Raw genomic sequence first — 25,025 nt, forward strand, 5'->3', positions numbered from 1 at the left:
GGGCAAAGGCTTCACGTTTTGTCTTCCAAAAGTCTCTATTTTGAGCCGTTTGCCAACCACGCTTAAACTTGTTAAAATAAAATTAAAATTAACTAACAGAATATTATGGCGCATAAAAATGCTGGTGCAATGCTTGGTTGAAATAAAAACCGCAATGCCGTTGACGCAAACAGTGAAAATTAGATTTCTTTAAAGGAATCAATAAAAGCAAGCCATGTAAGTGCTGTAATTCATAACCTCGAGAAGTTTCTACGTTGGCAACTCTTTACAGTAAGCCGGAACAGGCGAATCAAATGCATATTGCAAAATGGATGCCACTCCAGTACATATTGTTAACGCGCCAAATATTAAAGTGAAGCCAGAAATAACATTTATACAATGATTATACCATTTCATTGAACCAATATACAATGATTATATCTCTCAAATTTCGTCAAAGCTGTAAAGGACCGCACGTGAAATGTGCTTTCTAAGAGCGAAGTGCGGGTTTGCATTTCACTTTTTATCTCAACTTTTTTTTCACAAATCAACTCCCGAATGACTATAATGGGGGTGAAAGTTTGTATAAAAATAGTTTTCGCCGAGGGCAAAAACTTTTTAGCGTTATATATAAATAAATTAAGTTCAGTCATTGTAGAAACTGTAGAAAGTATAAGTAAACAACAAAACCTATGTCAGCATTAAGTTATTATAGGAAAACAAGCCCTAGTCTAGAACTAATACAAACTTTCAGGCAAGTTTAGGAAGGAAAGTAAGAAGATCTAATAATCCAGCTAGACTTGGCCGACTTGGGTGACTGAATTCTTGGGCTAAGTTAGAAAAATTGTGTAATAACATTAGAAATAATAAACTGCACGTCGTTCTTGTCGTCTATCTACATTTCTATACTAATATTATAAAGAAGAAGTGTTTATAAGTTTGTGTGTCGGTGGTAATCTTCGGAATTATCAACGGATTTCCAAAATTCTTTCACATGAAACTACATTATTCCTGAGTGACATGGATACTCCCTTTTACCCCGATATTCGCACGAGCGAATACTGCCCCGGGACGCAACCAGTCATTATAGATTTACTTTATCGTAATAGTATTTAAAACTAGGCTATCAAGAGGCGCTTCCCTCACTTTAATAGTATATTGTAAGGCAATTCTTCGGTCACTCACCGAGTAAGAACACCGAGATAATAGAACAAAGGGTAATAGAAAACTAAGAGATATAATAGTCATAGATAAGACTTCTTTGTTGTTTATCGAAAATTCGTTCAAACATGCACTGCCACTGTACTGACACTCCATAAAATTGCTTATTATGTGTTATTCAATTTAATAATAGCTTATTAAGGGTCAGCGGGTCAAATCTTCGCTGGTTGATGCGGAGGCGGTCGGTCGTTCATCAATTCTATCAGATTGTAGACATCATACGGTCTATTCGACTGGATATTTCATGAGGTCACTACGTTATTGGCACCGTTTCGATAGTTAGTAGTTTGGGTTAGTAATAAATAACATAGCGACTTCTGCGATAGTACGTTTATAACCTTTCTTGCTTACGTGGCTTTACCTAACGAAAATTGCAATTAGATTTTTTTATGTATGGCCTTGTTCATGTTGGGTTTACACTGTAATAGTAATGTTGTTATGAAAATTGCTGATTTTGAGTTACTATGTACAGAATACCAATTACCATGCCGTGGAAATGGATTATTATATTACTTGGCAGGAAATTTTGTGAATAGTCTTCACTGTTATTAAAATCCTAAACCAGAAGACCAGAATCACAATTTCCTCCTTATAAAGAAGTGCAGTAATCACCTCATGTATTATTATAACAAAAGATCCTCATAATAAATCTCAGCACAAATAGAAGACCTTATAAAACAACATCGCAATATTCTAATACCGACCCAGGTCCTTTAACTTCGAAGACGTTCAAGCCGTAGGTATAGTTTGCGTTTTGGGTTTATAGTTCAAAATTACAATTTAAACAATTCAGATTTACATACAAAGCAAAAATTACCGTTTGATAGAAAAGCATTTTATTATTTTGTCCTTAAATAATTCGAAAACAAAAAGTATAAAGAAGATGAGTGATGTATTTTTCGCTGATAGTAAATATTTCTGTAGAATATGGTGCTGCTTAGTTAGTGCTATATTTTTCATTGGATAAAGACATACTTTATATGTCCTCGAAATGATATTTCAAGATTTTTTTATAGTATAATGAGCAAACTAGCATGCGGGTTGCCTGATGGTAAGCAAACACTTCGCATCGATAACTCAATGTCACCGGCGCGTTGCCGACTTTTTGAAAAAGTTTAGTACAGCGCAGAAAGAAGTTACGTGAAAAACGTACGAGTATAGTTGAGCGCCAACCGTCAAGATCATGGGGTTTTTTCTTTTCTCCTTACGGCGAGTGGTACGGCTGTGGAACTCAGAGGCTGGCACAAGGTCGAATATCTCCTGAGAACACTCTCTATTATAGATGCGGTAGAAGATGCAGAAGGACGCCACATCCCTACTAAATACATGAGAGTAACGGTCAGAGACTGGAGTTGCCGATAAGCCGAGCAGCTCTCTGAATGTGGTCAAATGGACGGAGTTGAGAATCCGGTGGCCCAGAGATGAGAGCAGTAGGTATTCAATGTACACACAAAGGATGGAAACACTACTATGATACAATATTCGGTAATGGTTAAATGAATTGAAAAAGAAAAAAGAGTACATATAGAAGGAACTTTTCGTCATTGACTAAATATAAAATTTAAAAAAAATCCGAAGAAATGTTTTAATAACGTTAACATTCATATATATCATCGAATCGTCACATATTTATTAACATGTTCCCACTGCACTAGAATATTTAGAGCAAAAATATGATATGATATCCATTTGAGACCACAACAACGAAGCCTTGTACTAAATCGCGAAGATTAATTTGCCAATCAGTATAACCGAAAACGGCCAGTGATATATATTATTACTTATTTACAGTTCCAAATTACTTGCTTGGTTACTTAATAACAGTAACCAAGTAAAAGAGAGGTGAAATGTTAAAAATGTACTTATTTCCGGCATTTTCCCTTATCAAGTTCGGCCTTATTCGTTTCGTATTTCGGATAAACAATGACGTTGCCAGAGCTACGATGGTCGCTTCCGTCGTATATGCAAATGAAACGTGTCATTAGCACAAATAAATATTTATTTGTGTGTTTATTCACGATGATACTGGTATAAGTAGTTGAACTTGTGGTCGTGGTAACAATGAATCGACGCCGACGTCTAACAGGATGTACAGTTAACATCATCAACCTATACAAATTCACGCACACATTGCAAATAGGCGCTATTACCGCCGCATAAGATACTTTCGCGGTAACTTGATATGCAGTTGAATGTACTAGTGTGGAGCGTCGACCGCGGCAACGAACTTCACCGCCCCATAGGAATTAAACCACGTGACCACGTACTCATTAAGGAACAATGTCCTGTAACTTAACACGCGACTGGGGGACAAAAGTAGAGAAGTAGTAGAGTTGTATGGAGTGCAGCGAAAGTCAAATACAAGTTTTGAATTCTCATTGGCCAGGCAGAATTGAACCACAGTGCTTCAGATATTGATAAAAATGGGTATCGTATGGGTCATGGGGCAATAATTTTTTGACAAGATGATACAGTAATAAACAAGAATTAAAGTATCCAATAACAAAAGTGATGATATTGCATCATCTGGACAATGAAGCACCAAAACGAATTGCCGGAAGATTTAACAGCCGACAGTGTAATTTCGCCCTCATTGATATTCATCGTAAATCATGTCGTTGCGTCCCACGAGTTTCCGAATTCAGTGCATCAACCCATGACACAGATACAGAATAAGCAATAGTAACGCAGATAACAGTATAGAAAAACAGATAAATGATAGAGGTGTTTATTTGCTCGTATCTTTAGGGTCGTCACGATTGTGACAGTGCACGGTGAAGGGACCGGGACCAACGCATTGTCTCACTGGGGGGGCACTAACCCATGTGTTGATTAGATACCGCGCCAGGACACCCGGCGATGCGTAAACAAACCGCAGCGTACAATCAACTACACCAGACGCCAGTTCATAACTGTGAACTTAATGCAACGCAAAAAGGCACAAAATTGAGTTATATTTTTACTTCGGGTGTTGACTGTACACAGAAAAATAATAAACATAAAACTAGGCTTAAACACATGAAAAGCGAAGCAGCAAGAATCGCACATTGTGCTCATTTGTGTAAGCAATGGGACTGGAAAAACAAATAACCGTGGAACGAATAGGTTAGCTGAGTGTCCGATTAACCATGATATAAAAATCCTATTACCCATTTGTTTATATTTTGGACGACCCGCTTTATGTCACGTTTGGGTAAACGTGACATAAAGAAGAAAGCGTTAGAAAAAGCAAAATATACTTGGTAAATGGCGTAAATTTCTGTTTTCGTACATGACATGGTCAGTGAAACATATTTACTTCCCTATGGGATTGTTATTGAAGAAAATTATTTCAACATTCTGATGATTCCATTAACCAACACAAGAGCATTCATTCCTGGCACAAAACCAACGCGTTTCTGCAAAAATAAAATCTAGTTCAAATATTTGTTGATTTCGGCGAAAATACGAGTTATTTACAATTTGATCTGACGCCTTCGCAACATTAGATAAAGGTCTCGTCTCGCGGTAACGCAAGTTAGTAAAAAACAGATTACTCATTCAGCGAGATATTTACAAAACATTTTTTTCAATGGTTGCTCTCATCATTTACATTAGTTAAAATTTGTTTGCTATAAATTTGTCATATTCATTGTCGTCTAACAAATGTCAACGAATGTAGTATTCAAGAGCTTTGTACTACAAACAGAGGCCGTCAGGCGCCTGATAAGCATCCCACTGGGAACATGTGTGTGAACATGTATGTGATACAATTTCGAAACCTAGGTATATTCATGATGTTGCAACCATACTGAGATAACGTACCTACAACCTTAACGTATCATACTAAGAGTAATATGCGAACATCGCACTCATAATTCTGTGGAAAAACCAGGCTACCATCAACATACCAATGAAGGACAACATCGAGAATAAATCTTGTTGAGAACAACCATTTTGTCACGTACTCAGTTTTGTTTCCAAAGCATAGATATCAAATGACGAATCTTGTCACAGTCACAACTAAATAATTTATTATCAAAATTATTTGACACAATATTACAAGGTGGATCACGTTTGACTCCGCAAAGCACTCATCTGTTCATCTGTTCATGCCGAGGTCAATTGCTACCCATAATAGCGGACAACCATAAAGCCTAGGAGATAATAGTGTTAAGCAATTACAAACTACAATTTTTTTTATAGCCTGTATTTTGTGTCCCATTGCTGGGCAAAGGCCTCCCCTTGTGTCTTCCAAAGGTCTCTGTACTGAGCCATTAGTTGCCAACCACGCCGAAACCTGTCTAAATCGTCCCGCCATCTAGTTAACCTACAATTAAATAAAATAATAATGTGCTAATAGCAAAAATATATAAAAACGTAAGGGATATTAAAGAACAGTAAGTCATCAAAATTTGCTGTGATACTAGAAGCTCAAGTGGAAATTCAGTAGGCTCATGCATCATTGAACTGATTAAAATTCCACTTGAACTGCAGATAACAGAACAAGGTTAAAGTGCAATCACCCATGAAAAAACAGCTTGTTCAGAACGTTTTTGTGTTCAAAGATCAATTCCACGAAAAAAATATTTACCTAAACCACTTGAGATAAATCACTTGAGTGAAACCCACAGCTTTAATGAGTTGCTTCTTCAGAATAAGGGAACACCCGACCCCTGTACAGTTGATTAACCTTAGTAATAACTTAAGTGACACATCGCATATCATAGAATAATACTCATTTAAAGCCCCGTGCTAAATGGAGTTTGTGTTTGCGGAAACTTCAGCCGTGTTTATTGCATTGTTTGCAAACATATTTGAGATATCGTCGAAGTCACGTGGTTCTATTTAAACCTCTTCTAATGCTTCTTCCTGTTATTACAAATCTAGCGATCAACTGTGGGTTTTCTAAAATATTCCCATGTAGATTGTAGATAAATGCTTATAAGATTTTGTATTTTCGTTTGACAGAACATTAGACAGAACTTAGCCGAAACATGCCTGAAATTACAACATCGAAATAATTCAAGCAGGACATACTAAAATGAATGCGTAAGACTAACCTGAAACATATCTGTGTCCGGATCTTCCGTGTACTCGACAATGACGGCCTGGTTGCGGTTGAGGGTGTAGGAGATGGAGTGCTGGCTGGCGTCGAGGATGGCCTTGCTGCTGTGCGGGGTCTTGACCACATAGTGCTTGGAACGACGCACGCCGTTGGCCACGGGCCGCCGATACAGCACGAACTTGCTGCGTCGCCGGCCGCGTTCGCCAGCGGGCAGTGAACCGTTGTAGCTGTTAAAACATCCGATTGTTTTAATACATTTTTAAATAGACAAATTACCTTCGTAAATATAAACAATAAATCCCGATTTATAATAGCAATTGATGACTTTGGGTAAAAATTAAAACTGCGTCAAAATATCGAGTCAAAGGAGTCCGAAAAAAATGTTTGCAATGTATAAATCAAAAAAGTTATTGAGAATAACAAAAAACATTCTCGATATATGTAATTGTGTTGTTGTAAGTATGTCATTGACATCTGAAGTTACGTAGCTAGTTAGGTAGCTAGATAAAATAATTTTGTTTAAAAATATTGACGTCAATGTACCTTCGTCATACAAATACAAACTCGCGTCGTGATAAAATTTTCATGAACGCAGTAAAAAATTTGCTTGAACAAAATTCAAATATCGCTGAAAATTTATTTATACAACACGGCGATTGATTCAACTCGAATTGTGCTCCCCTCGGGCAGAACAGAGGAAATTGAGATGTATGTCCCGGGGAAAGATAATGTTTTGTCAAAAAACAAAGACTGTTTTACTCAAGAGTAACATACCCTCCAGTTATTTTTCTAACGAGTTCGAGGAATGTGGATAACAAAATTAATGAAAATAAATAAATATAAGCATAATAGTTTCTTGTTTAATATATCATATCGCGCGGTATGCGGTTAGTGTTCGATGAAATTTTACATTAGAGGAAAAAATCGAACTATTTAGACTTTCACCAAAACAATGAAACACTGATTAAATGTCCGGCATTTTTAATATCCGTTTGCGTACAATTCTCGTTAAAATAAATTAATGTGACAAACAAACTTAGAAATATAATTCAGTAGGCGTCGATGGTAAAGGTCCGCTTCCGTGAGAAAAGGCCAACAATAAGAGATGGCGTAGCATTGATTTCACACCGATATTGACTTCGGAAGACTAGCACGAGATGCTGCACACGAGATAATTATCTATTTAGACGTAGAAAATACAGAAATGGTCATTATAACTCCGATAATGAGTATCAAACGATAACAAGCCGTCAAAGATCCTCAGACGCGACGCTATAGTCGCTGACAACAACGTGGCCGATCTGTTGATAATTTCACATACAGCAGGGGAACTTCCTTCGTGGTGCGTTATCTACCAAGTTCCTTGCATCCGTCTGCAACGTCCAATTATTGTTCTAACGTGTTTTGCAATTGTTATATTGTCATTGCCCTTTATTGCAGCTCTTCTTGGTCAGTTTAAAAGGAAATAAAACAACAAATAACTACGCGTAATTCACTGACAGTTAATTAAAACTCATCATAATTGTATTACGCGCAAGAAATCAGACAATGTTGACAGCCTGAGAAGCCGCACAAGTGCAACCTTTGTTATAATCTTAGCTATTGTATAACTTATCGTTGCGCTCGTATGTGACATAATAACTTGTCATTTTTTAAACATAAGCGCGAATTGTCTTACGCTTCTATGACATATGCCTGAATTTTATAATATCGTTGATCTGTTCCATCCCTCCTCTTCTTCTTTACCTTTTTCTCAGATACTTATGGGAAGTGGGGAAGTTAACTATTTCCATTTAGTTCTTTCACTTGTTACATTTAATCCTAATGAGAAGATAAACGATAAATCTACAAAATAATATCTCAACGTATTTGCTGCGTATAAACTGCATGATCTCGGTTGGTGGGACGTTTAATTGCATTGGTGATAATTGATTTATGTGAATTCCGTGCAGTAAACAGAACAGAAAAACAAAACAATGACCTGCGGTCAGACTTTTGTAATTACGGCTGAGCGATGGAAATTACGAGTATATGTGGCAATGAACATTAAAAGGACAGAAGGGTAATTTTAAGAGATATCTAAGAGAATCAGCCTTAATGATAGAATAAAGCTTCTGGAACAGAGTGAAGTTCCATTCGCGGAAAGTTTTTTCTGCCTAAGAAAGGTTTCCAATGTAGCCCTTTCTCTTTATTGACTGTTACAATAGACTAAAAGACAAGACTAAATTGTCATCACTATCTGCATTTCTAGTTGTCATCAAGGTTGTATAGTAAAATTTTTAATTTCATTTTGCTCGAAATCTGGACTTATTAGTCCTGCGACTGTTTACATTTTTGCGAAACAGAGTGGCAATTATAGTTCGCTGCACAAGAAATCAATTAAGACGGACGGTTCGAGGTTCAAATACGATAACGTCCCCGGAGGAATAGTGGGCGGTGGTAATAAAAGTGATAAATTGGGTAAAAGTACCATTGTGCGTGTATCAATACAGACAGGCGGGCGCAATAAGCACAATATGTGTACTGTTTGGACAAAGCAAACAATGCATTCGTATGTAGATCGTACATGTACATACAATGTAATATATGTCTGTGTGCACTGTATATGGTTGAGCGCAGATGAAAAGATATGTGCAATTCAGATAAAGAGATTAGTTTATTTTTAGAAGGCTTAGCTATCACTGCTTTTTGATATTATTCCATTACATTATATTTAATAAAAAATTTAAAAAAATATATTAATCTCCCATAACACAAGTCTCTAACTTACTTTGGGACTAACTAAATTTGTGTGATATTGTGGATATTTGATTTTATTGATTGATTTATTTATTTAGCTTCAAGCGACAGAACGAAGTGGAAGGAACTTACGAACTGTGATTACCCAATAAGTGAGAAAAGATCAAGAAGATCTTTCTAGGACAGGTAATCTCTGCTGACGAACGTTGTTAAACATTTTAAAATACGTCACATGTATACTTTACTTCTCAGGCTAGTGTAAAACTACGCATAAATAAAAAAAATACAGTTTATTCATGGGTTTCGTATGCGGCGAATGCCGGAATACTCGTACGTCGAATGAAATTAAGAATTCAATATTTGGGAAGTGATATAAGCGGTAAGGACATTAATATTCCAGTAATTGAATTAAGCCCTTGCATTACGAACAGCTGCAGAGGGTAGTAGCTCAAATTATGGAGCAAATAGAAGAGCGACATTATGCTTGGTTTTGCAACTGAGCCCGCTTAGTATTCTACAAAACGTTTAACTTCTGTGAAATTTAGTGCTTTGGATTTATTCTACCTCGCCTATCATATGAACAAAATGTATTCGTATGACAATTTTGACAATTGTCAAAATGACATATAATAATGGCACGACTGTCCCAGTATATGTTTTAGATTGTGCACACCGCACATAATCCGCTGACCCGTTCTCTCTTGAAAAATATGAATCCTCTGGGTTCAGAATTTAAATCATAGACATATATCGTAGATATGAACAAAATAATATTGTGTTTGAATGGTAGACTGGGCAAGTATGTGATAAACTTTACGGTCACATCCACGGTGTGCTAAAACAGTTACGACCTATCTGTAGCATTTTTCATTCTGTGGCAGAAGCCTTGACAACGTTGGATCGATGACATACACGGTATAAATAAACAAATCATAACTAAGCTTCATTTCTTATGTATACGCACTTGGGAGGCTCAAGTGCGTAAATTATTTACTTTCCAATTTCGTTGTCATGTTCCGTCAACTGTCGCGGAATTTCTTGCTCGTAAAAAGATTTATTATGATCCAAATAAAGGTTAAAACATAATAAAAAATGAGAATATGTTTAAAGGAAATATAATAATAATGTAGGCCGAAAATAATATGATAAATAAAAATATTGCACAACTACGACGTGGTAACGAAGGCAAAAAATGTACGTGGGAACGAAGGGATTGATACACAAATGCTTAGCCATAACCTATCACCTAACATCGTAGATCTAAAGAGTAGATGGATTCTAACTATTTGTAAATACATTTGAGAAATAGCTGCAAGTATTCCTTGTTCATTAAAACTCAGGATTTTTATCACACAAACTCCTCTCGACATGACTTGTTTAACTTTGTTTTAACACTGTTTAACTACCTCTTATAGCCATAACTACAAGCACACAGACACGGTCAACAAAGTGAACCAAAGCTGAAAGAACTAGCTGTTGATTTTATTGTAACATAAGTTTCCTTTGTAATTTAGAGTGGGATGGAGTTCCGACACTAGATCACATTGTAACAAAACTATTATTACATCGGTATTATATACCATAGTATATAATACCGATTATAGTATATAGATATGTATAGTATTAGCAAGTCTTTAGTAAACATATTTACTAAAGACTTGCTAATACAGTACACTTTATTTTACTGTACTAATGCGTTCATCGCGAATTGCTGAAGTACAAATGTTAATTTACAGATAATTGTGCACTAGAAACTAGTTAGACGGTGGAGGCTTAACGCAGTCTACGTAACGTAATCTACTTACGATGGATTATAAGACGATGTATGCCTTGCATTAGCGTCTCCCCTCGACCTATCTTGTTTTGACGCACGTTGATGTATCGAGTATGAGAGAGGAATGACATGGATGTAATGTTTCTTAGATATTATATCTTACTCTTGAGCACAAGCCTCCTGTAATTTTCTCAACACAAAATGAAAAATATTCTCTTGTAGTCAGAGATTTTCAAAAGATCAACTACCTTACAGCGTTTGTTAAAAGTGTGGAATTCTTTAAATTTAACTATAGTTTATCAAGCGACATTTATTTGCAATAATAGTGTGAACAGATTGCCGCATAACCTTGGAATGGTAATTCTACATAAGTTCTCTTCTAAAATATCATTCAAACCTAATCACTTCGTCTGTCCATCATTCCTTTATCATCGCTGTAGCAATCCTCCATTCCATTTATTTCAAGCAATTTCCCAATAGATTATATTTTAACCCGTAGGATAATTAGAATTGTTTACGGAGTTAGGAAAACGCTAACGTAATTCTCATTTTTGTTGTCAACCCCAACAGAAATCATTAGCAATACATTTTGCAATTTCCAATTTAGATGACAATCCAATCATATTTTTTAAATCACATTTAAATTTAAATAAGCGTATCAAATAAGTTTTGCATCATTATACTGATAAGTAGTGTGTCTGTTTATTTGTTCCTTCTCATAAAGGCACCTGACTTAACATAACCACCAGCGTCTGGCATTTATAGTCTTTTATGTCATTGCAATAGAAGTCAGAACAATGTTAGTTGGCACTTGGCATTCAGTAACTATATCAAATAGCCTCTTAAACTGAGTTAAACAACGCTTCTCGACTGCTCTGTGTGACTGGTGGAGTGGTTCAATCCATGTCTCAACTCAACTGCTGTCTTGCTCAAACTGTGTCTTCTTCTGCTCCATAGAAGACCTGAATGAGACCAATGAATGACAAGGCAATTTCTTCCTAATACTTTATTTCCTATTTCGACTCGAAAAGTAGAAGAATAGCCTCTGTTCCACATTTAGATGTTTGGAGCAGACGGGCGGTGCTTCCTCGTCGCCAATCCTGTGCCTCGATCTCAAACACATTACTTGCACAACATGGGCTGTAAAATGACGATAAACCAACTAATAAATGTCTTCATCGTCGCAACGCTACATGCGTTCTATTTCTTTATTTTTAAATGTCTAATGAGATCAGGAAGGTGGCTTTGTAGTCTCGCCTACCCGTTACATTAAAAAAGTAAATGTTTCCTCATAGTATATATACATATAGATAGGTATTTAGTACACCCTTTATATATTTGGTTTTATTTGTTCATTTGTTTTAGTCTAAGGAAAGTTTCACGTTTTTCATTTCAGTAAAACGAACGCATCAATTTGGAGATTTGTGGTCGTAGTACTGACCACAAACAGACTTTGCTTCCATTAATAGGCAAATTTAAAGAATAATGGGTTTTTACATATTACAAGAGTGATTTTCGGAATAAATATTTTACATCTAGAAATTATAATTTTGGTCATCACATACCTAAGTAATTATTACTTAGATTACTGAGTTAGATTTAGAAACTATAATTTAGCCTTAGCTGGATAAATATTATTGCATACCGTTTAGATCTCAGAGAAACAGAGAAGTACATAATAACTAAAAGCTTGACAAAAGACCGCGACTGCAGGTGGCCTAAATAAATAATTGGAAACGGTACGCAAATGGCATCTTACGAGAAGATTGTGGCAAATTATCAGCACGTGACTGCGTTGAGGAGAAGCTTGATCATGACCTCGAGGCCTCAAATATTGCATTACCGGTCATAGCACTCATAGCCAATTCGCGATGCAATAAGGCAGTGGCATTATGGCTGCATTAAGCGCTAAAGCTAGGTTTGGATTTGGTTGAATGAAGACCCTACTTTTTCCGTACCCTACTTTTCCGTTCTGAGTAACGAGACTGGACAGCAGTATCAGTAGTTAGTAGTGGAGACGAAAAAGTAGGAAGGCTGACCCTGATCTCCGACACTAAACGCCTTAACGTTCGCTGAAAAAAACCGGGAGCAAGCTCAGATGAGAAAGAGAGAGACACTTCTAAGGATAAAAACGAAAATTTGGCTAATCCAAAATATGTATCTTTCCAGGTCTTACCTTTAACATAAGGGCGGAAATATCAAATTAAGATGGGTGTTGTTTAGATAAAACACAATATTCCTGAAAAGGAACGCAATCGATAAGGGACCCGGGAAGTATGGCGACAACGGGCGAGACAGTGACGTCACTTTATCGCACGCATCTTATGACTAACAATTATAAATTTTTAGAAATGTTTTGTCAACATTTTAATAACATATCCTGTGGTTTTATATCTCTTTTATTCAATGACACCTCAACTCCCACGTTGAGTAAAAAACCCTTCAACTCGATCGATTCAAAACAATGGATTTTCAACGCCGAATCATTAACATTTACTCTCTTGCCGTGTTATGATAAAAAAACATTCACACAATCAATACTAAATATAGCCACAATCTTTCAGTTTTAACAATTTAATCCAGAAGTATTGAGATACATATTTATCTGCGAAAAATCGAAAATATAATCTCGTCATATCTCTGCAGCTTATAAATAAATCCCGATTGTTAATTAATTGAAAGATAGAAGCTTGGGAAATTTAATGCCCGAACTGCACTCAATTTCACAAGCTTCTATTTAACTTGCAATGTAAATGTGTCGCTATGTCTATTCTGGTGGAATCTTGCGACTCAATTTTGAATCAGATATCTTGAGAGAGTATTTTGTATAGTTTCGTTTTTAGTTTGGATGACAATGCATTATTATGATTAAGCATGATCTAATGGACTAGAACTCCTCCAGTAGTGGGAGCTCCTCAACGGTTTTCTATCACACATTGAATGCAATAAGATCTCACTGACAACAATAAAAACTAGTATAAAAATGTCATTTTTGTAAAAAAACTTATTTTATCCATCGATATATTTTCAAATTAGCATTCGTCTACAGATGTGAATTTATCATACGGTAACATTTTTACCATAGGTACCTAGGTGCAGGCAGGTCAATGTGCGCAAGTGACACACAAATTAGCACTTTGTATACTTCAAACTGTACATGATGGCGCAGCTACGAAATAGCATGGCAAGTTTCAAAGAGAGACGGAAAACCGTTTATATTTGATAAAATGTTATATATTCCAAACCTAAATATTGGCTAATGATGTCTAGACCAGAATGTTTATCTCTTCTTTGATGCAATAAAGAGACGCCGAAATAAAATTAAACTATTCATAAATTATTCCTCAGACAGGGACAAATGCGGTAAGCTATTTTTATCTGCTTGTATTACGCCTGACATACTAACTATAGTTAGTACATACCTCTAAATAATAAAGCGAATATCATTTAGCACAAGTTTTCTCCCACATACATAATATAAATTAGATATTTCTACATAAATAAAATTCTAAGATTCAGTGAACATACTTTACAATAGTAAATTCCGTGAAAAGTCAAGAACCGGTTGATCGCCATGACCGTGTACGTTTAATTTCTATTTTAGTGTTTGCGTAGGTCAAGGCGGACGTTATAGCCCAATTGCCTATTAAATAAAACACACGTAAGTCTTGTGTGTTTCTGTGATGAGATGCCGAAGTTTTATTTACTGGTTTATGAAATTATAAATAAAATAAAATTATGTCCCTAAAACTTAATTTATAATATCATGTTTTTCTAAAAAAACTGTAAATTCCTACCGATTTTGTTATATCAACGTGGGACAAAGAGTAAACGCCCACGCAGTAAACCGTTGAGGATTTCCTTTATTGAGAGCCGATGCTGGGTGCACCATCTGGTCAAGCTTATCATAATAATGTATTATTCAGGTGGTAATAAGATTTTTCATATGACAGCGGTTTGCCCTTTCCTTTTCACTAATTATCTAAATCAATTAACGGCAACAAGATCTAGCCTCACCTTAACTGAATACCCTTTCCAAATATATTCAGTGACTAGTTAAAAATGCATGGTATTAAGGGTATCTCAAAAATAGTTTGGTACGCTGTCCCTGCGAGCCACGCAAACGTTCTTGAATATTTAATTAGACATGCCGCTTGTTATAGAACAGAATCACACAGTAAATATAAACATGCTTTCTAGTCAGAACATTATGGACAGAATAATCCTCATGTTCGACACTCTGGTTAGTGTGACAAGTTACATGAGGAGACGGTACGTTTGTTAATTTATGATATGCGGTATGGTATATGGTACATAGTTTACTTGCTAACGGTGTAGAATGGGGGTTACAGACTGAATTTATTTCTTTTACGAAAGCTCTAATTTTCGAAAACAACCCTGTAAAACCGAGCTACATCATGAAGAATGCAGCTTGAAGAGTTTTCAGTTATAAGAAATGTATTTGTGTCATTAAGCATTGAAGAATTGTGTACATAGTTTATCTCACTGATGTTAGGCATATTATTTGAACTGTTGCCCGGGAAAACCCCTGGGCCGTCCGTCTGTCCACTAATGATAACGTGACTAAGGGCCAGTTTCACTACTTTTTTATTTATTTTGTAATATTACAGATAAAACTAACAACTAGATAAATCTGCCTAATCTGATTGGCCAATTAGGCCGATAGCCCTACCCAACATTTGTGAAATACAATTTTTAACGCTATCTGTTCGATATGTTACATATAGAATATCAGATATACTTAATCAGTAACCGGTGAAACGGGCCCTAACTCCAGTGTACAAGATGATATAACGTTACAAAACATACGATCGAATAGAGTAATCGAGAAACTGAGGTACCGTTTAGCGGATCACTTTCAACAGCACCAATTCGAATCTTAATTTCATGGTTCCGTTTAGCGTTCCAGTCAAGTTAGCACTCCACCGGTGACTATATTCTTATTTTACCCAAGCGAAATAGAGATGTTGACTTACCCGAGTATGACCAGCTCGCCATATTTGACCAGCGGTTTGGGTTTCTGTTCGGAACCACTCTCGCCGGCCTCCTCAAGTATGGGTGAGTCCGCACTGTCCGCAGCACTGAAACAAATGAAAATACTCATTAAATAATTAATTTGAAATGTCGGGAAATGCTCATTAATAGCTCCGTTTTCATCTTTTACGTACGTTTCTTTTACGTACGGAAGAAATAGGGTGTAAACTGTTAATAAAAATAGTCTAGGCACATAATTGTTGTCATTACTTCTTTGACTCATTCCAAACGAACCATGTGTGAACTATTTTAAGTGTGACAAAACAGAAACATTGGCTTCTAATTGCCAATTAGTATTAGAAAAAGTACCCATATGTGATTATTTAACCGGTAAACATATTTTCGGCTCGATATTTCATTAAACGGGAAAACACTCGACCTTCAGGAGCAATTAATTCTGGAGGGGTTGAAATTGTCTACCATGCAAGCGGAGTAGAGACGCATCACGCGAAATTAATGTTATGATAATTGCGATTTTAGAATTAATAAAATATCATCTTAGCTATAGGTATCATGCACAATAAAACTTTATTTTTTAAATGAAAGTGGCAAAGAAATCTTGATTTCACGTCTATCTTTATGTATGTTTCAACATATTTTTCGTAAGAAAATAAAAAATTAGAAACACAAAATCAATCATACTTCAAAGGCCCAAAATAATAGCAGGAAAATGGTGAATGCCATAGAATACGATGTTCCGCTTTATCACAATACAACATTACGGAAAATATTTTAGTTTTAACTCAATAAATAAAATAAATCCACATAACGCTTTTGGCGGTTGCAGTGTACAGCGGGAAAACACGTCTGAATCAGTCTATGTGAAATTAACCATGTTTAAAAAACATAATTGATGATTCACGGGTAATCCACAATATAGTAATAGTGATAAACTGATAAGTTAAATATTTGTACTATTAGAATAGAGAAAGCCCGGGATAATTATTATGTATGCTCATAAATAAACAATATGATTTTAAAAGGAAAGTATACAGAAGCCACTACAAGGAATAAGCAGCAAGCGTCGCAGCAATAGAATAAATTTGCCAAAATAAAATACTTCTCAAGTACAAACAACTTTACGTCAAGTTACCCAGTACGGAACTCTATGCGGCTGTCATACGGGCGTATTTGCAACGGTTTTAGGTTGATCGAAATGCTGTTGACTGCACAGAGCTTCGCAGCGTTTAAAAAAAAAAAAGAAAATGACTTCTAAAAGATTTCGATTTTGATCGTTCGGTCCGGTTTAAATCAAGCATTATTTTCATTACTAGTTACTTAACCAGTTCTTAATGTTAAGACTTGATAAAGTCAACATAAACAATGTCACATTAATTAGTCAATTCGATTTGACAGCGATACTAATGTCCAATGTTTTGATTAACCTTTAGATAACTAATTAATAAATGGCGTAGCAAATCCAATTCCCTACAGAACACGGGCATGACACTGTAATTTGATGGGCTTTTTCTTTGTTGAATAGAAAAAGGTTATAATCAGTCTGAACCAAGTGTCAAGATTTATTCAACCACGACCAATTGTGGCTAAGTTTAACTTTCTCAATATACCAAATAATAAGGACAAAATATTTTTAAACAATAATTATGAGATACGTGTAGTGTTGTTTATACCTACTACTAATATTATAGCGAAAGTTTAGATTTTAAATATCACGAAGGTACTGTGCATTAGTTTAAAAACTAAAACTGTCATTTTAGTCATGGAATTTGTGGATCAATAAATGATATTCAATGAAGCTCATACCTAGTGTGTATGCGATTTATTTCGGTAGTTAGTCGTAAAAGTCGTGTCAATGCCTTTAAGCGCTTTGAATAAAACCTGACGCTCTTGTTATATATTAACACACTCGATAGGAAAGGAAGAATGAAATGTATAATTAACTAACAAAAGGTATGTGTATAAAACCACAATGTATTTTCGTGATGCTGAAGATAGCTTCATAGAGTCTATGATTACGCACACCTGCGCACTAAATCATTATAGTATGGGGCGCAACAAACTGGTATTAATTACAAAAAAGTCAGTAAAAAGTAGCGTGGGCGCAGCGTTCATCGAGAACCAACTTACAAGACAAACTTCCAGTTTTTTCTTTCGATATACCAGTATTTTTGTTAGACTTTTTCTTTTCTTTACTCTTTTTTTGACCGTGTGGAATTGCCAGTAGTAGAATTGGCATCGAGCTCAATTAGAATATCAGCCCTGTAGGCCTACCATCAACATTCAAAAATGAATCGCATTCATACTAAAAATTAAGTCGATGGTACGAATTTGCGACGCAGTTCAGTTTAGGTCGTAAAGTGGATCGCGTTAAGAGATGATATGGTAAGCCCCCTGGTAAGACCAAGAAATTAATTAATTCATTCATTCAAAAACATCCACTACAAAATATTATTGAAAATGCTGTCAGAAAATCACTAACCAGTAATCCTCATTCAATAATAACCGCTGCCAACAATGGGCAACATATAATTCCATTCAAATAAATTCAAATCCGTCTGTCTTTTCATTACCACTTCCGCCCGATCTTTATGATATCACGGGCGTTAGGCCCAGAACTGGTCCGAGACATCTGTACTGTGGGTCAAGATTAGTGGTAAATTACGAAGGCGGTTCAAACCGGTTGCGGCCGATGCACCGCCTTGCGCAACTCTTAAAACTATAACGCTCACAGTAATTAAAACTATTATTCCGCTATTTCCGCCGTCGTCATACGAAAAAGGATGAACTACGTCTGTTTACTACTTATTTAAAATTTATACATAATCGTATGCATTTTTATAATAATTATTCATTAATTAATAACTAATATGTATGCATTTTCAAAAAAATATGTCAGACAGATATCTTTGTTCCGTATGATGACGGGGCATTACACAGGAGGTGTAAGATAATAGCCCTTTACGAGCTGATCAAGTAACGCTTTTAAATTGACTGCACATGGGCCGTTATATTTGATCTGAGATTGTTCAGTCCAGATTCAATCGAAGACTATTGAACGGAATTGATTAAACCAATTGCCTTGCCAATGAGTGGACGTAATGAAATTAGGACGCTGCCGCAGTGGGGAATCTCAGCACCTAGGTCCTAGAGTAAATAAGTTTAACTAACTTTTATTTAGATTGGAAATCTTGTGGTTTCCTCAATAGTTATATTACAAAGATTACAGCGAAAGTGTATAAAAGCTTGTAAAAGGATGTTATTTCACGGACGCCGAACAAGAGCAACGTATGTGTCATTATGACCCTTAAAATACTATGATACTTAAAATACTACTTCATGGACCGTCCAGTCTTCAAAGCTAATATAAGTGCTTTATCAATTGATCGAGCAAACGATAACTTATCTGCGAACTAGGCCACTCTATCACTAAACGGGTACTTAATTCAAGTAGACTGACACCAATCGCGAACTCTCGCTTTTGTTGAAAACGGTCAAACTTTTCCCTCGTTTTAGATACATTTAACGGGGTTTAAACAGGTCGCGGTTGATGGACATTAATAAAAATGCTCGAAGTGGAATATACTAATAAGAAATAGCGAGAGTACAGAAAATTTTCTTCAAAATTTCGATCAAATTATTTATTTAGTTCTACCTTTGCTTATTAGCCGCATTGAATAGATAAATTTATGGTGTTGAAGCACTTGATTTGTACGATCTAGACCACAGAATTAGATCTGTGATCAAAACCGATTAGATAGAAGCCTTAAATACGATATTTCATGACTAAACTACTTAATGAACTAAGCTGATAGATGAAATGGACAATAAGAAAGAACCTTAATCTATAAAAATAACTAGGTAGTAGGATTTAGGCGACTTGAATAAAATCTGACACCAGTGTTAGCAATTTAAGGGTAAGTACTGCCCGAACAAGAACTTTCAGATAAAGATTAAAGTCAATGAAGCCACGAGCAATTTCAATAGCACCTGCCTTGTCATTTGTGCTTAGTCATCTGTAGCCTCCTGTAATTTGTGAGGAGATCCGAGGATCGCGTCTGCCTGAGCGGCCGTGATTGTGGGATCGGGGTCAAAGCCCCTGTCTCCACCCCCGCCCGGTGCCCCCCTCGATATAGGCCACGGTTTCCACTGCTACCAGCCTGCTACATATGGACTCGTGAGACAATTATTACTAAGTGCTTTAATGGACCATGAGGGAGGATGTTATTGGGAAATACCTATGTTTTTATCTTCGAAACGAAAATCGAAGACACGAATAGATTAGATAAGGTAGTTGTTGGGACTTTTTTCTTATTCTGATAATTTGAACTTCTCCAGGGTCAAAAAAATAAAAGAAAAATCTATATACTAGGTAGAACATCTATATACGAGGTACAGCGTTTTAGAACATAGCATAACTCAGAAAGGGTTGCCAAATGCCAATGTCGTGCTACGCGGTATATCTTTACTAAAGTCGGCCAAGGAATTATTGATTGAACTAAGTATATTGATTGACTGATTCTACTCTAATCTGGGCTACCAATTACGAAACTCTTGTGAACCCTCACAACCCAAATATTATTTATGAAATCTTTTCAATACTACACATATTACACAATGTCTGTTTGTTCCACCTATTTATTTGTAGATTGCTCACGAAAATATTTTTTTATTTAATTTGACTGTTTCTGTAGTTTTATGTAATGCATGTGTATACTCATGTTTCGTACGAATAAAGTCTATTCTCCCAATATACAAAATTTCATTGGCATACCACGGGTTGGATCAAACAATAACCACGTCTGCTCTGGTGGCCTTAAACTCGGACATGATGTCATTGCGATAGCCCGAGATCATGTCGCAGTAAGACGCACTCGGTTCCTCAAGCTGTTTGCATGCCACGCAGTAATTATAATAATTTCTTCCGCCAGTCTCGGCTTTGTCTGGTGTCATAATCGCTGTAATACGGGTAGACGTTTATCATCGTATATGATAGGAATCATAAATTTATAACTTCTAAGCAATATCCGCATGGAAGTAAACTTTCTAAAGGTATTTAAAATAGTCTTACAGGGATTAAAGTGGGTCTAATGAAAATGGTTAAAAAGAATTGTAGATAGTCGTTGTCAGTTAACATACCTGTAATTGAGAAGTAACGTGCAGAAATGACAAATACTAAAGGTACGACAAAGTCATTCTAAACTCTCGGAAGAGTTAGGAAAAGGCATTGTTTTGATATACCTTTTGACTATGTACATTATGTACTTTTATATATTATTAGAAAGAAAAGAAAAAAAAAATTTTTGTAAGAAACAATAATGGTAAGCCGATCTGGCATGATAGGGACCAACACTGTTCAAATGAGTTTCTTTCGGCATTTCTTCTCAGCAGTGGTCGTTCCGAAATGCCAGTAGTTTCTAGCTTGTGAGAAATAACTATAAATTTAAAGACTGACGAGAAAAAGTGCCTGTGAAGGTCTAATTTCTGAATAAATGATTTGAATTTGAATTTGAATTTGCATGGCATTATTTGGTAAAATTAATAATCACTTGTCAATAAATTACACGCATCCGAAGCTAAACATATTTTTGCCAATATCTTAATTTACATATAAGTAAAGTACACAGACACAACATAGTCTACGATATCTTAAAAGGAAGCTTCTTCATCATAAATATGGTAGTTCTCAGAAGACACGCTGTGATTCACAGTACTTCATGGGCAATACGAGTTATGGGTACTGGTATTTGTGAGCTGCCACGGGTAAAGACACTTTATAGCCTTGCCATAAGGCTCCTTTACCTGTGGAACGTCACACATTATGCGTTAAGGCTGTGGAGCATCCGGTAGAATGGGCACATGGGCATATGGGAACAGCGGAAGTGGTTCACTCAACTCTGACACGACGAGAATATCCATGACTCATTTCGGTGTGCAAGGTCATATCGCACTTTATTTGGTGCGTTATTAGATTTATGGCGCCATGATGGGAACTTTACTTCTTCTCATTGTACAAATTTTACATACTTAAAATTATTTCAGTTTATGTTGATACATTACATGTAAGACGGGCTGAAGATTTGGCTGACATCGATAAAGCTAGTACCTATACTAATTTGTTCGTGTCGATACTGTCGACAGCTCTTTAACTGAGTTCAAAGCGTCGTGTCGTCGGTTTGTGATCAATAAAATAACAAGTGAGTAGTTATTCCAGATTTATTATTTAACGTGTCTGTTTCGGACTAGTTTAGTCAAATTAGTTTCAATCAAATTATTCATCTCACAACTTTTTAACAGGTGGTATTAAATAAATGTAAACTCATTTACTACTTTTAACTCTATGACATCAAATGATGTAACTACCAAATGAGGCTCTCAAAGATAACCGACTTCACTCCCATGCGACTACTTACTACGGCACTCAATGAAGTAATTACTATTTCAACAATTAGTCCATTATGCAATATCCCTTGTTGGTTACCATTTCGTACTTTCTCTGTTCACACGGTCGTGATCTCACAGGTACAGTCTGCAACGTAAATGATTTGCATTTGACGCCGACAACACAAATTGTGTTGAAGATTGCTGTGCGGTTTAGAACCAAGTAGCCTACGGAGCCGACTGTACCACTTTCTCGATCGCCTGGCCTTTCCCGCTGATCGCATCGCCTTTTGTTGACTTAATTCTGTTAGCGAAATTAATCTACCAGCATCTACCTTCGTTTTGTGTTAATTGGTTGATTGATTTCATTAACTTCACACAATAAAACCTATTGACTAAATATTATATTGAGGAAGTATTCGACAGTAAGTCCCGACGTCCTCGAGCGTTTCAGGGATATAAAACTTTTTTATACCTATTAATTATTTTAACTAAACATAGGAAGCAGCCTGGGAGGGACGTCCATTTTGAGATTTTTATTTATTAACCATCCAGAAAGTGTAAAATTATATTCTGAATTTCGTAGCTCACTTACGTTTAGTTAAGCCAAACGCTTCTATAACTCTGATTCTAAACGATCGATGGATATTCGATTCTATTTTTATACCGACCCTTTCGTGTGTCCCATTTACAAAGGAACTAACTACTAAACCGCCACTGAGTTTTAGCTAAAACAGCTGCCAAAAAGTATAATTATGGGGCCTGCCAAGCATGGATTTTCCATACAATATAAAAAATAAACCTAAAACAAAACTAATAATCAAAACGTGAATATTTCTACATTGTAAACATCTAATCTTGACAAGGCGATAGTGTCTAGCTAGACATATAGACTTTATTAAATACGTCTGACACAATAACAGACACATTGAGATATCATACTTACTTCCTTATAAGTTAAAAGTAATTATAAGCACCACTAACTACAAAGCACTAGCTGTAAGTGCTCAAAGTTACTCCAACGACCGCATTTGCCGATTCAGTTAGGCAAAGTCTGGCAATTAAAGAAAATTGCTTTTCTATTTTTTTGAAACTACTTTCATTATTTACTCTGGCAGGTAATAAAACTAAAGTTTTCAAGTTAGAATCGTTTTGAAAACATAACAATGGAGAGCTTTAAACATGAATACGGTCAGTATTCATTTCATATTCAAGGAATAAAAATAAAATATGAAGATTAACTCGTCGACGAAGGTTAAGAGGTGTTAAGTGCCTCGTGGAAGGTTTTATCTGTGCCTTCATCTTAGCTGTATGTAATCATCTAGTTCGTATATATGTAGTCTAAATATTGAGCCTCTAAACGTAACTTAATTTGGGTAAATAAATAAGTGGTATCAGCAAGGTGTCTCTACGGAATCCAGCCTTCCACTTCCATCATACCATAGTCAGCTCAAACAAAACTATTAGGTCACAATGTGGTAACAGAATTTTATAAGACTTGTACATGTATAACTAGTACATTAAGTTCTCTGATGATGCGAACTGGTCAGACGTAACGGTCAACGTTTCAACGGTCAGTTTTTTTACGGCAGACGGAAATTAACTCTGAATCAACATCGTGTCCGGATACTGTCGATTTAACGAGAAACTGAGTCAAGATGGCCGTCTTGTCGCGTTGTAACCCAACTTCTCAAAACTCACTACTTTGACCAATATTCATGCCTGACGTAATAAATTGATTATTTTTTTAATACCTTAATATGAAGCAATCTGGGTCGTAAATGACTAGCTACACTGAATTGTATCGCACAAATATGGGTAGCATAAACAACTAACTTACTGATTTATATTTACTTTATTAATTTGTCACTATAAACGAATCGATAAGAATAATGGCAAGCGTACAAATGGGATATGTTTGTTGCTAGCGAGTCGAACCATCGACTTCTGCCCTACTTTTTAAAACTACCTAGTAGGTGCAAAGTTTATATACCCAAGGCCCAAGGAGTTTCTCAATGAAAAATAATCTTGATTTTAAAAAGAAACAGAACGTAGACGTATGAGTTCAAGGTAACTTTACCGACAGTGAAATTAATTGCAAACATAACCGTGTACAGTATGATCACAGTATAATAAATGGATGACTGTGGGCCCCTTAGCGTCGGTCAGCGAACCGCAACATTTTGGCAATGCGCGTGCGATGGACGCCACAAGGGGAAAACCACGGAAACCTTTCTGTTCTGTTGATGCAAAATCTCCTATATAAAAAACTGCAGAAGTACCACATCAAATGCCCGCCTGATTTTAGAGCTACCATCGCTAAATCTTAAATCATTACACATATACTCACCAAATGGATATTGTTAGAGTCAGCGGCTTCCAATCTAATATTTATTTTAATGTCAAAAATTTTAGTTAAGTACATACATTTATTAATTTAATTTCTTTTTTGAAAACTTAATAAAAAACTAAAAAACAAAAATAGATATCTATAGGCAATCAAGATATCGCTGACATTCATGTTCACCTTCTGTTCTCTATCTATTTTTAATGCCCCCTAACCATAACACCAAGCCTAATATATGGCCGGCGCGTGCTTAATTTTATTAGGTATCTGAAAGGGGGCGTTCAATCGATTGATCCGTTATTTTGATGACTTATACATAAGTCGAGCTTATGCGCGACTTAAGCATAAGACAATAAGATTTATATGATCATAAAAGCTTGTCGCGAGGTTTACTTGTGTAAATAAACTAATACCTATTTAATTGAGTAACATACTTATGCAGAATGAGGTTATAAGTTGATAGTTAAAATTTTAAAGGAAAATTTTATTTTCTTTTTGGAGCATTTAAATAAAAGCTTTTCTTA

General features: G+C 35.9%; 1 protein-coding gene across 3 annotated transcripts in view; it reads right to left on the bottom strand.

Moving 5' to 3' along the window:
• The window catches only part of Pli (Pellino), a 62,782-nt gene that overhangs the window by 30,002 nt on the left and 7,755 nt on the right, over window positions 1–25,025 (bottom strand). For 2 of the 3 annotated variants that reach the window (XM_053758048.2, XM_053758050.1), the window contains exons 2-3: window positions 15,758–15,862; window positions 6,243–6,474 (exon numbers count right to left, since the gene is read on the bottom strand). In XM_053758048.2, the coding sequence (XP_053614023.1) occupies window positions 6,243–6,474; window positions 15,758–15,862 (337 nt within the window). Of the gene's footprint in view, window positions 1–6,242; window positions 6,475–15,757; window positions 15,863–16,457; window positions 16,550–25,025 lie in introns of those variants that run through there. The other variant, XM_053758049.1, reaches the window with a different exon arrangement.

Source organism: Plodia interpunctella, chromosome 17, assembly GCF_027563975.2.
Source record: "Plodia interpunctella isolate USDA-ARS_2022_Savannah chromosome 17, ilPloInte3.2, whole genome shotgun sequence".
Classification (NCBI taxonomy): domain Eukaryota; kingdom Metazoa; phylum Arthropoda; class Insecta; order Lepidoptera; family Pyralidae; genus Plodia; species Plodia interpunctella.